Here is a 17,618-nt window from a genome sequence, read left to right on the forward strand (position 1 = left end):
TATTTTCTTCCAAATGTGAATAGATCCTATCCCTCAGTATCTTCTCCAACAGTTTGCCTACCACTGATGTCAAGCTCACAGGTCTATAATTCCCTGGATTATCCCTGCTACCCTTCTTAAACAAAGGGACAACATTAGCAATTCTCCAATCCTCCGGGACCTCACCCGTGCTCAAGGATGCTGCAAAGATATTTGTTAAGACCCCAGCTATTTCATCCCTCTCTTCCCTCAGTAACCTGGGATAGATCCCATCCAAACCTGGGGACTTGACCACCTTAATGCCTTTTGGAATACCCAAAAGTTCCCCCTTCCTTATGCCGACTTGACCTCGAGTATTTAAACATCCATCCCTAGCCTCAACATCCGTCATGTCCCTCTCCTTGGTGAATACCAATGCAAAGTACTCATTAAGAATCTCACCCATTTCCTCTGACTCCATGCATAAATTCCCTCTTTTGTCTTTGAGTGGGCCAATCATTTCTCTAGTTGCCCTCTTGCTCCTTAGATATGAATAAAAGGCTCTGGGATTTTCCTTAACCCTGTTAGCCAAAGATATTTCATGACCCCTTTTAGCCCTCTTTATTGCGCGTTTGAGATTTGTCCTACTTTGCCGCTATTCCTCCAAAGCTTCATCAGTTTTAAGTCGCCTAGATCTTATGTATACTTCCTTTTTCATCTTAGCTAGTCTCACAATTCCACCCATGGTTCCCTAACCTTGCCATTTCCATCCCTTATTTTCACATGAGGGATAGAAATGACTGTCCTGCACTCTAATCAACCTTTCCTTAAAAGACTCCCACATTTCAAATGTGGATTTACCCTTAAGGAGCTGCTCCCAATCCACATTCCCTAGCTCCTACCGAATTTTGTTATACTTGGCCTTTCCCCAATTTAGCACTCTTCCTTTAGGACCACTCTCGTCTTTGTCCATGAGTATTCTAAAACTTACGGAATTGTGATCGCTATTCCCAAAGTAAGCACCGACTGAAACTTCAACCACCTGGCTCGGATCATTCCCCAATACCAGGTCCAGTATGGCCCTTCCTGAGTTGGACTATTTACATACTGCTCTAAAAAACTCTCCTGGATGCTCCTCACAAATTCTGCTCCACCTACGCCTCCAACACTACATGAGTCCCATTCAATATTGGGGAAGTTAAAATCTCCCATCACAACCACCCTATTGCTCCTACATTTTTCTATAATCTGTCTACATATTTGTACCTCTACTTCACGCTCGCTTTTGGGAGGCCTGTAGTAAAGTCCCAACAATGTTACTGCACCCGTCCTATTTCTTAGCTCTTCCCATATTGCCTCAGTGCTCGAGTCCTCCATCATGCCCTCCTTAATCACAGCTATGATATCATCTCTGACCAGTAATGCAACTCCTCCACCCCTTTTACCTCCCTCTCTATCCCTCCTGAAGCATCTATACCCTGGGATATTTAGTTGCCAGTCTTGCCCTTCCCTCAACCAAGTCTCAGGAATACCAATAACATCATATTCCCACGTACTAATCCAAGCCCTAAGTTCATCTGCCTTACCTGCTACACTTCTCGCATTGAAACAAATGCACCTCAGACCACCTGTCCCTTTGCGTTCATCATCTCTTCCCTGTCTACTCGTCCCCTTAGTCACATTGAGTTTATTATCTAGTACCTTACTGGCTTTAGCTGCTGCCTCTTTACCGACCTCTAACTTCCTAATCTGGTTCCCATCCCCCTGCCACATTAGTTTAAAACCTCCCCAACAGTGTTAGCAAAAGCACCCCCTAGGACATTGGTTCCAGTCCTGCCCAGGTGCATCCGACCATCCGATTTGTAATTCGCCCCCAGAACCGGTTCCAATGTCCCAAATATCTGAACCTCGCCCTCCTGCACCATCTCTCAAGCCACGTATTCATTTTGACTATACTTGAATTTCTACTCTGACTGTCTCGTGGCACTGGTAGCAATCCTGAGATTACTACCTTTGAGGTCCTACTTTTTAACTTATCTCCTAACTCCCTAAATTCTGTTGTAGGAACTCATCCCATTTTTTACCTATATCGTTGGTGCCTATGTGCACCATGACAACTGGCTGTTCACCCTCCCCCTTCAGTATGTCCTGCAGCCGATCTACAACATCCCTGACCTGTGCACCCGGGAGGCAACATACCTTTCGGGAGTCTCGTTTTCGACCACAGAAACGCCTGTCTATTCCCCTTACGATTGAATCCCCTATAAATATAGCCATGCCAGTCTTTTTCCCGCCCTTCTGTGCAGCAGAGCCAGCCACGGTTTAGCACTGGCTATGGGCCTGAGCAGCCATGAGCCTGGCTACTACTGCCTTCTCCTGGTGAGTCATCTCCCCCAACAGTATCCAAAACGGTATACCTGTTTTGGAGGGAGGTGACCGCAGGAGACACCTGCACTGCCTTCCTGCTCTTTCTCTGCCTTTTGGTCACCCATTCCCTGTCTCCCTCACCAATCCTAATCTGCGGTGTGACCAACTCATTGAACGTGCTATCCACGACCTCCTCAGCATCGCGGATCTTCCAAAGTGAGTCCATCCGCAGCACCAGCGCCGTCATGCGGTCTAACAGGAGCTGCAGCTGGACACACTTCCCACACATGAAGGAGTCAGGGGCATCGGTCACGTCCCTGAACTCCCACATTGAGCACGAGGAGCATAACACGGGTCTGGGATCTCCAGCCATTTTTACACTTTACCTTAACTGATTACAAATATAATGTCAACTAATGAATAAGTGAAAGGAATAAAGATTTTACTTACCAATCACAATACTTACCAACACACGAAGAGTTAAATTTCTCCCAGCTAGTGCTAATTGGAGCACTTTCCTTGCCAGCCAATCAGGTCACTGCTTTGCTGTGATGTCACTCTTCAAGGTAAGTTTTTAAAGCTTTTAAAGAGGAAAACTTACCTTCCCGACAGTCCCCTGGCCACTGCTCCCGCTGAAAATTTGAAGGCCGCTTCTCCGGCAGCTGTGTCCCCGCCGCTCTCCTCGTGCTCTTTTATCCTGTGTCCCCGCCGCTCTCCTCGCGCTCTTTTATCCTGTGTCCCCGCAGCTCTCCTCGCGCTCTTTTATCCTGTGTCCCCGCCGCTCTCCTCATGCTATTTCACTGTGTCCCCACCGCTCTCCTCGCGCTCTTTCATCCTGTGTCCCCGTCGCTCTCCTCGCGCTCTTTCATCCTGTGTCCCCGTCGCTCTCCTCGCGCTCTTTTATCCTGTGTCCCCGCCGCTCTCCTCGCGCTCGTTTATCCTGTGGGTATCTAAATTCACTTTATTTGTGGGCTGCATGTCTGTGCATCATGGAGTCACATATGTACTCTATAAATGAGAGACCCATAGCTCGTAAGGCATGTTCCCTAGCAGAGTCAGCAAGGTTTTGTGAAAGGGAATCATGTTTAACCAATGTATTGGAGCTCTTTGAGGAAGTATCATGGGCTATGATAAAGGGGAACCAGTGAGTGTAGTGTACTTAGATTTCCAGAAGGCATTTAATAAAGTTCCACATCAAAAGTTATTGCAAAAAATAAAAGCTCATGATTTGGGGGTAATATATTGGCATGCATAGAAGATTAGCTAGCCAACAGGAAATAGACAGTAGGCATAAATGGGTCTTTTTCAGGTTGGCAAGATTTAATGGATGGTGTGATACAGGGATCAGTGCCGGGACCTCAACCATTTTATGTAAATCATTTGGTTAAAGGGATTGTCAAATTTGCTAATGGCTCAAAGATAGGGAGGAAAGTAAGTTGTGATGAAGATATAAGGAGGCTACAAAATGAGGGGCTCAATTCTCTCATCGGGAGACTAAGTCCCGACGCCGCAGTGAAAACCGGAGTGTTTCACTCCAGCGTCGGAGGCCGCTCCCAGCCCCCTATTCTCCCGCTCCCGGGGGGCTCGGAGCGGCGCCGCGTCATTTACGGGCGCCGGGCCTTGGCGCCGTGTAAAAGCAGCGCCGCGTAAATGTCGTGTTGGGCAGGCCGCTCGGCCCACCCGGGCCTGAGAATCGCCGCTCGCCCGTTACAAACGGCAAGCGGCGATTCTCCCAGCGGCCAGCCGTGATTCTCGCCGCGCCGGTTTGGGGGGGTGGGAGAATCGCGTGCGGTGCCGGGGCAGCGTGGCGGGACTCACGTGGCGCCCGGGCGATTCTCCCGCCCGGCGTTGTGGGGGGGGAGAATTCCGCCCGAGATATATAGGTTCAGGGAGTGGTCAAAGATCTGGCAAATAGAGTATAATGTGAGAAAATGTGAAATTGTCCACTTTGGGAGGAAGAGAAACAAGAGGCATATTATCTAAATGGTGAGAGATTGTAGAGCTCTGTCGTGCAGAGTAATCTGGGTGTCCTAGTGCATGAATCACAAAAGGCCAGTGTGAAGATATAGCAAGTAATTAGCAAAGCAATAAATTGTGATATTGTTATGGGTCTGGGTTTAGAGAACCCCAAACTGTATCATGGAGTTCACCTGACCCACAACCTTTAATAGATTGTGGTATGGGGAGCACAAGCCCACTGTACAGGTGTTGTACAGCAGAAATGGAAAAGTATTTTTTAAAGCAAAACAATGTTTATTCTATGAACCCAAGGTAACCTTTTTAAAACATACAGTGAACATCTTAGCAACCATCAATTCAAATACAACCCCTCAAAGAATACAACACTAAGGAATCCTTAATCTGTCCTTTTAACATCCATAAGACTTAAAAAATAACTTTTAACAGAAGCACATCAGGTTAAAGTCACTACTGAGAGCAGTTATTAGTTTTAATTCAGCAAAGGATCGATTTACAGTTTTTAGATTACACAGAGAGAGACTAATACCCCTTCTGGCTGTGACTGCAGCTATCCAGCTCTGAAAACGAAACTAAAACACACCCTGCAGCAAACAGCCTAAAACAAAAGTAAAAAGCTGACAGACAGCCCAGCTCCACCCACTCTCTGACATCACTGTAGTAATAAACACCCATTTCTTAAAGGTACTCTCACTACAGATATTTATATACACACCCATTTATAAACACCCATCTCTTAAAGGTACTCTTACATGATAATATACTATATTTTATATTTGTTGCAGTAATGTTATTAAAAACCCTAGTTTAAAATATATACAGGCAGCATGTCTGCTAAAGCTGTGACTAAGTGCCCATAACATTGAGATAATCATTGATTTAAAACATTTACTTGTTTACAGATACATTGCTAATGGAATATTGATTTGATTTTGGAGGATCCTTTGGGTGTAGATAATTTATGAGGGATTATGCTTAGTCCTGGATAATAGGTGGGACGAGATCAAGTAATGCCTTATGATGTAATTAAGGGGTTGAGCCAGGTCTGTCTGTAGTTTGCAGTTTACCATAAGATTTTAGTCTGACAAGGTAGGTATTCCTGAAAGGTTCTGTCCAAGATCTTTGCACAGGGAAAAGTAAATAAACCTGATTGTTAACTTTATTTCAAAATGGTCTTTGAACTATATTGGTTTGCTTAACAGGCATATATGTATAGTTGCAGGTGTAGGGAGTAAGTTACATTTTTTCTTTTTATTTAAGAACTGTTTTAACTGTTAACTGTAAAACTATTATTTTGTTGCTAATGTGATTGATTCTATGTTTAAATTAAAGTTTGTTTTGACATGGAAAATACCCGTTGGTCAGTTTTCGCACTCCTGTGGTGAAATATCCTTCCTCACAATTTTCCAAATTGTGAATTGCTGGGTTCTTGTCCAGGATCCTCCCTCCCTAACCAGGGGAATTGAATACAGAAATAGGGAGGATATGCTTCAATTGTACAGCGTACTGGTGAGCCCACATTTAGGGTACTGTGATTGGTCACCTTATTTAAGGAGAAGGTTTACCAGACTAATACCTGTAATGGGTGACTTGTCTTATGAGGAAAGGTGGGACAGGCTAGGCTTTTGTCTGCTGGAGCTCAGAAGATTAAGAGATGGCTTGATTGAAACATATAAGGTCCTGAGGACTCCTGACAGGGTGGGTGCAGAATGGATGTTTCCTGTTGTGGGTGAATCTAGAACTTGGGGCCACTGGTTAAAAATAAGGGGTCATCCATTTAAAATGGAGAAGAGGCATTTTTTTTCTCTCAGAGGTTCATGAGTCTTTAGAACTCTCTTCCTGAAAAGGTGGTGGAAGCAAAGTCTTTGAATATTTTGAAGGCAGAGATGGGTAGATTCTTGGTAAGCAAGGGATTGGGCATGATGCAGATTTGAGGCTACTAACAGGTCAGCCAAATGGTGCAGCAGGCTTAAAGGACTGAATGATCTACTCCTGAGGCGGGATTCTCCCCTACCCGGCGGGGCGGGACGGTCCCGGTGGGATGGAGTGGAGTGAACCACTCCGGCGTTGGGCCGCCCCAAAGGTGTGGATTTCTCCGCACCTTTAGGGGCCAAGCACTCACCTTGAGGGGCTAGCCCCGCGCCGGAGTGGTTGGCGCACCGCCAGCTGGCGGGAAAGGCCTTTGGTGCCACGCCAGTCGGGGCCAAAAGGACTTCGCCGGTCGACAGAGTCCGCGCATGCGCGGGAGCGTCTGCGGCTGCTGACGTCATCCCCGCGCATGCGCGGGGGGGGTGTCTCTTACGCGTCGGCCATCGCAGAGGCTGTGGCCGAGGCGGAGGGAAAAGAGTGCCCCACGGCACATGCCCGCCCATGGATCGGTGGGCCCCGATTGCGGTCCAGGCCACCATGGGGGCACCCCCCCGGGGCCAGATCGCCCCGCGCCCCCCTCAGGACCCCGGAGCCCGCCCGCGCCGCCAGTAAGGTAGGTGGTTTGATTCACGCTGGCAGGACTAGCATGACAGCAGCGGGACTTCGGCCCATCGCGGGCCGGGGAATCGCCAGGGGACCCGCCGACCAGCGCAGCGCGATTCCCACCCCCGACGAATCTCCGGTGCTGGAGAATTTGGCAACCGGCCGGGGCGGGATTCACGCCAGCCCCTGGCGATTCTCCAACCCGGCGGGGGGTCGAAGAACCCGCCCCTGGTCCTCTAGTACGTTCATTAATGTCCACAGATCTTGGGATGGATTCTCCTGTACCCGGCGTGGCAGGGGGTCCTGGTGGGATGGAGTGGCGTAAACACTCTGGCGTCGGGCCGCCCCAAAGTTGCGAAATCCTCCGCACCTTCAGGGGTTAGGCCCGCCCCAGAGAGATTGGCGCCCCGCGGGCCGGCGGGATAGGGGCTTGGCACCATGCCAACCGGTGCCAAAGGGCCTCCGCCGGCCGCCGGGAGTCGGCACATGCGTGGGAGAGCCAGCGCGTGCTGGCATCATCCCTGCGCATGCGCACTGGGATTCACCTCCGCACCGGGAATGGCAGATGATCACGGCCTCTGGTGCGGAAGGAATAGAGTGCCCCCACGGCACAGGCGGGCCAGGTCACCGTGGCGGCACCTCCCGGGGCCAGATCCCCCCGTGACCCCCCAAGAACCCCGGAGCCTGCCTGCGCCGCCAGGTCCCACCGGTAAGGGACCAACTCTAATTTACGTCGGCGGGACCGGCATAGAATGGGCGGGACTTTGGCCCATCGCGGGCCGGAGAATCGGGACAGCCCCGGGCCCATTGAGCTGCGCCGGACCCCACCATTCTCCGAGGCAGGCGGCGCGACTCAGGCTGGGCCGGTTTTTGGGGAACAAGAGAATTGGGAGGACGGCGGGGGCGGGATTCACGCCGTCCCCCGGCAATTCTCCCACCCGGCGAGGGGTCGGAGAATCCTGTCCCTTATGTTGCTGAGAACAATGGGTTTTGGTATTCCGACTCAGGCAGCAATATTGAAATTAATCCTTTCCACACCTCCAGGCTTGTAAAACTGGGAATATAAGTGAACATAGAACTGAGTTACCTGGGCTTTGAGGGCCAAATTATCTGGGCCTTGTGAGCATATATGTCCACAGGACCTCTCTTTGGACATCCCAAGCTTCTTACGGTTCTCGTTGAAGGAAAGTTTTCTTTAATTCACTTTTAAGGGATGTGAGCTTTGCTGATTAGATCAGTATTTGTTGCCCATCCCTAATTACCCTTGAGAAGGTGGTGGTGAGCTGCCTTCATGGACAGCTGCAGTCCATGTGGTGTAGGTACACCGACAGTGCAGCACCCACAGTGCTGTTAGGGAGGGAGTTCCAGCATTTTGCACTTTGACCCAGCAACCGTGAAAGAATGGCAATATATTTCCAAGCCGGTGAGTGACTTAGAAGGGGAATTTCCAGGTGGTGGTGTTCTCATGTATCTGCTGCCCTTGTTCTTCTAGTTGGTAGTGGTCATGGGTTTGGAAGGTGCTGCCTAAGGAGCCTTGGTGAGTTCCTGCAGTGCATCTTGTAGATGGTGCACACTGTTGCTACTGTGTGTCGGCGATGGAGAGAGTGAATGTTTGTGGAGCCAATCAAGCAGGCTGCTTTGTCTAAATGGTGTTGAGCCTCTTGAGTGTTGTTGGAGCTGCACTCATCCAGGCAGGTGGAGAGTATTCCACTCCTGACTTGTGCCTTGTAGGTGGTGGACAGGCTTTGGGGAGTCAGGAGTTGAGTTACTCAACACAGGATTCTCAGTTTGTGGTCAATAGTGGGGGATTCAGTGATGGTAATGCTATTGAATGTCAAGGGGTAATGGTTTGATTCTCTATTCTTGGTGTTGGTCATTGCCTGGCATTTGTGTGGTGTGAATGTTACTTGCCACTTGTCAGCCCAAGCCCATTGACCACGTCTTTGCACGTGGACTGCTTCAGTGTCAGGAGTCGCAACTGGTGCAGAACGTACATCCCTACCTAATTTTGTTCATCTCCTCACTTGGTCTCAACATGCTAGTTACACTTTCTGTTCTAAAACTGCACTGGACAGATCTCAGGCAGGGCTGTAGTGGAAAATATATGTACTTGTTATTCCAGAATGCTTATCATCGCATGATCTTGCTTCTATTAGCTGATGTTCACTGCCTTGTATCTGTTTTTATCTGCAGCTTTGAGAAGTCACTTTGGCCACCCTATCATTAATGGAAACTGGGCCATAGATAGGCCAGGCACCTATGAAGCAGCAGGAACCCTGTTCAGGTACAAGAGGCCAAATGAGATTAGTACAACAGCAGGGGAATCCTTCATTGCTGAGGGTCCAACCAGTGAAATCCTGGATGTCTACGTAAGTTTAAACTTTGGATATAAGCTGGGCAATTCCTTCGAAACGCCAACAAAGTTTCACTCTGCTTCTGTCCATAACTCAAAGATTGTAGCCGCCTGCGATTTAAATTGGAAATCTCCAGAAAAAGAAAGCTTCAAGAACCCAGTATTCCATTAACAATAACCATAGGGAGCAGTGGTAGAACCTCCGAATAAGATGGGGCCTGTATAATGTGACCGACGGGACAGAAATTGAACCTAATGTGTTAATATAAATGGAGAGATTGTTCACATGTCAGTGGTTGCAAATAATGTTCAAAAAATGTTGCTGATTGGAGCAAATGGATCGGGCAGCACGGTAGCACAGTGGTTAGCACTGTTGCTTCGCAGCTTCAGGGACCCAGGTTCGATTCCCGGCTTGGGTCACTGTCTGTGCACAGTCTGCACGTTCTCCCCGTGTCTGTGTGGGTTTCCTCCGGGTGCTCCGGTTTCCTCCCACAAGTCCCGAAAGATGTGCTGTTAGTTGAATTGGACATTCTGAATTCTCCCTCAGTGTACCCGAACAGGCGAGTGTGGCCACTAGGGACTTTTCACAGTAATTTCTTTGCAGTGTTAATGTAAGCCTATTTTGACAATAATAAAGATTATTATTAAATGATTTGGCAGAAATGTTGATAGAAGGATTCTGATCATCAGTAATGGCAGAGTGACATAAGAAAAACCAATTCATTCCCGAATGTCCTTCAGGGGAAGCACCAATCGGCCTTCTTGTGAACCCAGTCCGATGCGGATGACTGAAATTCCCACAGGAAAACTAAAAAATAGGCAGTAAATAGGGCCTTGCCAGCACCGTCTGCATGTGGAGAACAAATAGAAAATCCCAGTAAATGGGAAGGGAATGTTAATATAACTTTACTGGCTGGAGAGATTCTTTAGATATGTTGGTAATTGGAGAGAAAACTTGCTGTAATTGGTCAATAAATGATCCCCACTGTTAGTTAGACTTTCCCTCACTCATTTAAAAACCAATGCATTTTGTGTGGAAGTTGCAATAAGTGGGAGATGCAAACATCACAGAACCTTCTGCTGGGTATGTAGGATCTGAGTGAGCAGGGCAAGCAACTGTGTATCTCCTTGGGCGGGATTCTCCGCAATCGGCGCGATGTCTGCCGACCGGCGCCAAAAACGGCGCAAATCAGTCTGGCATCGCGCTGCCCCAAAGGTGCGGAAGTCTCCGCATCTTGAGGGGCCGAGCACTCACCTTGAGGGGCTAGGCCCGCGCCGGACTGATTTCCACCCCGCCAGCTGGTGGGAAAGGCCTTTGGTGCCCCGCCAGCTGGCGCGAAACTGACTTTGCCGGGCGGCGCATGCACGGGAGCGTCACCGGCCGCTCATGGCATCCCCGCGCATTCACAGTGGAGGGGGTCTCTGCCGCCTCCGCCATGGTGGAGACCATGGCGAAGGCGGAAGGAAAAGAGTGCCCCCACGGCACAGGCCCGCCCGCGGATCGGTGGGCCCCAATCGTGGGCCAGGCCACAGTGGGGGCACCCTCCGGGGCCAGATCGCCCCGGATCCTGCCCGCGCCGCCTTGTCCCGCCGGTAAGAGAGGTGGTTTGATGTTTGATTCTCACCGGCGGGACAGGCATTCCAGCAGCGGGACTTCGGCCCATCGCGGGCCGGAGAATCGCCGGGGGGCGGGGCCGCCAACCGGCGCGGCGCGATTCCCGCCCCCGCCGAATATCCGGTGCCGGAGAAGTCGGCAACCGGCGGGGGCGGGATTCATGCCAGGCCCCGGCGATTCTCCGACCCGGCGGGGGGGGGTCGGAGAATCCCGCCCCATTCGGAACAGTACAACGTCTGAGAAGAGCGTGTAAATTAGAATGTAATTCAGCAGCAAATCAACCACAAGTTGGTCCGAGTTTTAGTGGTAAGAATGAGGGTGACACTTCAGCACACATCATTGTTAAACACTGTTATTGTGGAGTAAATCGGATAGCAACTTCCAATGTCCACTCATGCACACTGTAATGCGGAACTGGTACCTCAATGATAGACTTGGCTTAAAATTCATGAAAGAATTAGAAGTTGCGGTATTTAACTATGAATTACTCTGCAATCATTTTCAAAACAGGTTGGGGTTTGTCCATTCAAGTGCAAGTGATATTTATTTTCTTTGTTCCTGAGCTGTCAACATCACCAGCCAGGTCAGCATTCAATACCCATCCCTTATTACCTTTGAGAAACTGTCATGCTTATAAACTGGTACAGTACAGCACCAGTGTGGACAACATGGTAGCACAGTGGTTAGCACTGTTGCTTCACAGCTCTAGGGTCCCAGGTTCGATTCCCGGCTTGGATCACTTGGTGTGAGGAGTCTGCATGTTCTCCCCGTGTCTGCGTGGGATTCCTCCTGGTGCTCCAGTTTCTTCCCACAAGTCCCGAAAGACATGCTTGCTAGGTGAATTAGACATTCCGAATTCTCCCTGTGTGAACCCGAACAGGCGCTGGAATGTGGCGACTGGGGGCTTTTCACAGTAACTTCATTGCAGTGTTAATGTAAGCCGACTTGTGACAATAAAGATTTTTATTATACATATGGGGTAGGTACACCCACACTGCTGGATATGGGTGGGTCAGGGGCACAGAATGGTGTCCAGCCGGGGCGGAGCCAGGCACATTCTCTTGAGGTGGGGAGGGGGGGGGGGGTTGAGGATCAGGTGCAAACTCTCCTGAGCGGCCCAGTGGCGGCAATTGACCTCCTTGCGACATTGAGAGCCGGTCCTCCTGGTCACGCTCCCCTGAATTAGCACTGCTGCCTCACAGCACCAGGGACCTGTGTTCGATTCCTGCTTGGCTCGATGTCTGTGCAGAATCTGCACGTTCTCCCTGTGGTTGCGTGGGTTTCCTCCGGGTGCTCCTGTTTCCTCCCACATGTCCCGAAAGACGTGCTTCTTAGGTGAATTGGACATTCTGAATTTTCCCTCAGTGTACCCGAACAGGCGCCGGAGTATAATGACTGGGGGCTTTTCACAGTAACTTCATCGCAGTGTTAATGTAAGCCTACTTGTGACACTAATAAAGATTATTATTATTACTTCCTCCCAGGCGGCACTGGCTGCCCTCTGGCCAACCCTCTGAGACCCTCAGGGAAACATGGCATCCCGTCTGGCCTTTACTGCTTTGAGTAGTCTGCTCAGGCCAGCATCCCCGAATCGTGGGGCTGGTCATCTCGGCAGCATGGCTGCAAGCTGAGTGAGTTGGCTGTGCAGGAGCGGTTTAAGTGCTGCTCTCCCCTGTTAGCAGGGGGCTGGCGAACACAGTCCTGGCGAATTGGCCGGCGGGGTCATGAGTTGTGGCAAGAAGCCCGTGGGGCCTCGTTAAGTGGACCAATAAACGCGGTGACGGCCTTGCCGGGACGGGCATGAGGAAGCTCTCAGCAGTTCCCGCTTGTTACTACACTAAGAATCGTTTTGGTTAAATCGCGCCCAAAGTCTATGGGCCGCTGAAATCGTATTGGACAGAAAGTTTCATTCATTTGCCACTGACTGCAAAATCTGGGTCAAAGAGAAATAAGAGAGGAACAAAGATTGGATTAAGAGAGATAGAAAGACAGATATAGAAAGAAAAACATTTTTTAAATGCAATTTTAATTGATTGACTTAAAACGAAGGAAGATCGAAGGAAGCTTGTGCGGAACAAAATATCAACATGGACGTTGCAACAATATTTGACTCAGCAGCAGTAAGGAAATTATGTAATTTCTTTAAAACCTCTGTGGAATCTGTCATTTGTTTTAAGGATCTTTTAAAGGCACTTTTAAAAGTTTGCATCAATTGTAAAGGTATCACTTATAATTTTCTTGGATAATAAGAAATACTGGTTCATGTGACCTGGCAACCCTTGACCTGGAAGCAATATCAAGAAGGAAGTTAAGATACGGACGCCATGCGGCACAAGACACAGAAGCTACAGCAAGGGAAGAACAGAGAAGGCACTTTTACGAGACATGGTATACGTAATACAATTGGAGATAGGGTTGGAGCAGAGATTGCAATGTTTACGGAGGTGCTTCAGTGTTTCCAGAGGCAACTAGACCATTTAATGAGGTTCATCAAAGGATTCAGATAAAGGAGTCTTGGAAATTTGTGTCATCAAGACTGTTGTGAGCCTAGCTAAGAAGGGTTTGCAGGCATGTGTCATTCTGGCGATGATTGTCTCCAGGGTTCTCAGGTGGAATATGGCTGCCATGAGTATGATTTGAGGGCTGAATTGATTGAGTAGGAAAGTGAGAGATCCTGGCCGGGATTCTCCGGTATCTGGCAGGCATACCGTACCGGCGCCAAAGAGTGGCATGAACCACTCCAGCGTCGGAATGCCTGGAAGGTGCAGAATCCTCCGCACCATCAGGGGCTAGGCCGGTGCTGGAGTGGTTGGCGCCGCGCCAACCACTGCCAAAGGGCCTCAGCCGGCCGGCACGAGTTGCCGTATGTGCAGGAGGACCAACGTGTTCCCAGAACTGCTGGCGTGATTCCTGCGCATGCGCAGGGGGTTTCTTCTCCGCGCCGGCCATGGCGGAGCTTTACACAGGGCGACGCGGAGGGAAAGAGTGCCCCCACGGCACAGGCCCGCCCGCAGATCGCTGGGCCCCGATCGCGGGCCAGGCCACCGAGGGGGCCCACGCTGGGGCCGGATCCGCCGCCCCCCCCCCCCCCCCGCCCCCCGAGGACTCCGCAGGCTGCCCTCAGAGTTAGGTCCCACCGGTACGGACCTGGTCTAATCCACGCCGGCGGGACTGGCCGAAAACGGGCGGCCGCTCAGCCCATCGGGGACCGGAGAATGACCTGGGGGCGGGGGGGGCCACTGCCAACAGCCCCCGACCAGCGCGGCACGACCCCCACCCCCGCAAAAAAAACGGCACCGGAGAATTTGGCAGCCGGCGTCGGAGCGGCGGGGCGGAATTCACGCCCCCCCCCCCCCCCGGCGATTCTCCGACCCAATGGGGGATCGGAGAATCCCACCCCCTATATTCCAGAGGCTGAGTTGGAGAACTTTGAAACTTCAAGTGGCGCCACATGTCAGTGGGGAGTGATGGGGTTGTCTAAGATTTATCTTTGTTGTATTGACAATTTAAAGTGAAATTTACCTTTTATTTGAAGGATCATTTTCCAATTAATTTATGCTTAATTTGTATTGTTTCTGATTCATATAAAAGTTACAAAAAGTAAAATTTTGTTGGTAATTTCTTCATTTTAGGGTTGTTTGGTACATTTAATTATTTTGGTTTACAGTTTCCCCATGGGGATCAGAACAACAAGGTCAGCTAAATGGCTAGTTTTTGTGCTATAAATACTGTCAAAAGAAAATTTGTTTTAAATCTCCAACAACAATTAAAACCTGAAGGAATGAGATTCCACATTTATGATAATTAATTTTCCATTAACCTCCCCGTTATGTTCACAGCCAAATCTTGGCTTTTATGATGACAATGGTTGGAAAGAATGCTAATATGATGCCAGTGATTTCAGCACCCTGAATGCTCAGCCAGAATTGATCCTCCAAATATTTTATGGGTTAATTTTGATGCTGAATCACATTTGTGGTGTATCAAAGGTTTTTTTTCTATTTAGATTTACAGTTTAATTTTTCTTAACTTTTTTTTCCAGGTGATATATCAACAGGCAAACCCCAAGGTGCAGTATGAATATGTTTTACCGACTGACAATGTTGTCAGCAGCCATTCACTATCACATACAGCAGGTCAACATTTAGGTACGTTCTTGTTCTTCCGTCCTTCCAAGACAATGTTACTGTTAGAATATTTCTTCAATGTGAAACTGGTGCAAAAATACAAGGCTGAGGATCCTATAATACGGCAGTACATAAAAATATATATCTGTTTTTAGTAGAAAATTATGGGCATTGGCCACAGTCAAAGTGATCAAGATGACCTATCATTTCATCATATACATCATTCTACGCCACTCTATCTCATATTCCATACCCCACTCTACCCCACATTCCATACCCCACTCTACCCCACATTCCATACGCCACTCTACTTCACATTCCATATACCACTCTACCCACATAGTGTCATAGAACCATAGAATCCCTACAGTGTAGAAGGCAGCCATCCGGTCCATCATGTCTGCACCGACCCCGTGAAAGTCCACCCTACCTGGACCCATGCCCCCTCCCTATCCTCGTAACCCCATAACCCCAACTAACCTTTTTGGATAGTGAGGGACAATTTAACATGGCCAATCCACCTAACCTGCACATCTTTGGACTGTGGGAGGGAACCTGAGCACCCGGAGGAAACCCACGCAGACACGGGGAGAATGTGTGAACTCCACGCAATAACCCAAGGCTGGAATTGAACCCAAGTCCCTCGCACTGTGAGGCAGCAGTGATAACCACTATGCGACTGTGCCACCCTTATATGCCACTCTACCCCACATTCCATATGCCACTCTATCCCACATACCATAAGTCATTCTACCTGGCACACCAAATATGGATTTTTAAAATATATCCTTTGAGCTTCTTCTCAACAACATCTAAAGAAAAGTGGCATGTCACACAGAATTTGGTCCTTGGAAATCAGTGAGCGTGTGCACATATCCTAACATGCATTTTAGGATGTGCCCGCCTGGGACCTCCCTTACCAATCCTGATAAGTGCACAGTGACTGTTTTATATTCCTGCAAAGGATGTGGATCATACTGGCAAGGCCAGCATTTGTTGTCATTCCCTAATTACCCTTGAACTGAGTGGTTTACGAGGGCATTTCGGAGGACAGTTAAGAATCAACCACATTGGAGGGCTCCTGCTTTGAAATGGAAGGGTAAGTGCCCACACACTAAGAATACATCTAAGGTACCTGGCATTTTTGAGGCCCCAGAAAATGACAAAAGTGTACCAAGCCAAAGTGGGCAGTGGTTCCCCATGAAGGAGCTTATAAAGGTCCTGCAGCAACATTTCTCCACACAATGCAGAATTTGTGGCATCTGCAGTTAAATTTGTAGTAACACAGGTCACAGTCATCACCTCTCGTAATTACTCCCATTGTTGCCTTGGAGATTACCAGGTTCTGGGTCGACAAAATGGTCATGGGTTTCTGCAAATCGCTTCAACATTGATTGGAGGAGACCACATGGGAAGGTGCTCATAAACACATCTTGAATAAACACCCCCCATTAGTGCCATGAGTAGAGTAGCACAAGGTCAGTTCGTTGGCACTCATTTCTGCTGCAGTTTTATGCCATCACCTCAGCCAGCGCAGCTTCTGAATTTACTCGCTGCTCCTCAATAACTAGACACAGGCTGTATGTTACTTTATAATTTTGTAGTTAGCTTTCAAATATGCAGTGTTGTTTCCATGATGTTTTTCTGAACTATGGCTGGGTAATTCTTCAGAGCTGCCCCTATCTGCCAGCTTAACTTCACTAAATGCGCAGAGGAAAGTTTCACTTTCTCTCAGAGTTACGCTTTCAGTGACTTTAATTGTCAGCTTTGCCACTAGTAAAGCCATCAATCTATCCCCTTTCCTATCTGAGATATGTGGGACAGTCACCAAGGAATTTTATAACATTTAACATCCATGGAGTTTGGATTTGCTTTGATCTTCTCCTGTCATAACTTCACCAATTAGTGCAGCTGAAGTCCAATTCCTCGGCACGCTTACATCAACCTTGTGCTGGCAAAGCAGGGGCAATTCTGAAGATTACTCGGCGGATCCTCCTGGATCTAATGACCCTCCTGCTGAACTGCATCAGTTTTAATTTTGATTGCTACTTCCGATGTAAAATTTGAAACCTCTCCGTCCGTTCCAGGAGAGGCTTTCAATGGTCAGTTGTCGTACAGAGTTGAGGGCGACGTTTATGATCTCCATGAGAGAGAGGTGGAAAACTTTGTGAGCGGAGTACACGCAAATCAGCTGCAGTCCAGAGATTACCAAACGGGTCCTGAAAAAGTGCCTCACTCCTGGGGAGAGGGGCTGAGGAAAAAGAGGGATTTCAATTGGAAACAAATTGGAAGCAGTGAATGCACCGTCTCGTGTGGAACAGGTAAGATGTCCCAAATTTAGCCTAACCCCAGTGAGATGAGGTCATTCTGCTGCAGGGCAGCAGGATTTTGGTCCAACAAGATTGGCTATTTCCTGCCCAGAGATAAATGAAGCCATCAGTTGCTGGCTACCCTTCTGACCACTCTGTATGATCTCTGGCCCCGTATGATCAGTGGCGCTAGGGGCGACATTGAGGTGGAAATCTAAGACCTTTGCTATGCAAAATGATACGTAGCGGTGAACAAGCTGGTTTCTCAGCACTTACTGGTATCGGGCCGCCATTTCGAACTGGCCACTTCAAAGCAGCGAAGTGCTTTCCTCTTTTCTAACCGCAAACAGCGCTTAGTGTTGTTAAAGATGCCATCAGCTGCCAATCTGAACAAGAATGTTAATAAACAATGCCCCTTTAGGATCAATCGAAGGCACTTC

At 48.9% G+C, this 17,618-nt stretch overlaps 1 protein-coding gene across 4 annotated transcripts in view; it reads left to right on the plus strand.

The window, feature by feature from the left end:
- The window catches only part of adamtsl7 (ADAMTS-like 7), a 621,654-nt gene that overhangs the window by 531,361 nt on the left and 72,675 nt on the right, over positions 1-17,618 (plus strand). For all 4 annotated transcript variants that reach the window (XM_072495481.1, XM_072495482.1, XM_072495480.1 and 1 more), the window contains 3 exons: positions 8,968-9,143; positions 14,785-14,890; positions 16,957-17,190. In XM_072495481.1, coding sequence (XP_072351582.1) covers positions 8,968-9,143; positions 14,785-14,890; positions 16,957-17,190 — 516 coding nt within the window. The remainder of the gene's footprint in view (positions 1-8,967; positions 9,144-14,784; positions 14,891-16,956; positions 17,191-17,618) is intronic.

This window comes from Scyliorhinus torazame, chromosome 3 (genome assembly GCF_047496885.1).
Source record: "Scyliorhinus torazame isolate Kashiwa2021f chromosome 3, sScyTor2.1, whole genome shotgun sequence".
Lineage (NCBI taxonomy): Eukaryota > Metazoa > Chordata > Chondrichthyes > Carcharhiniformes > Scyliorhinidae > Scyliorhinus > Scyliorhinus torazame.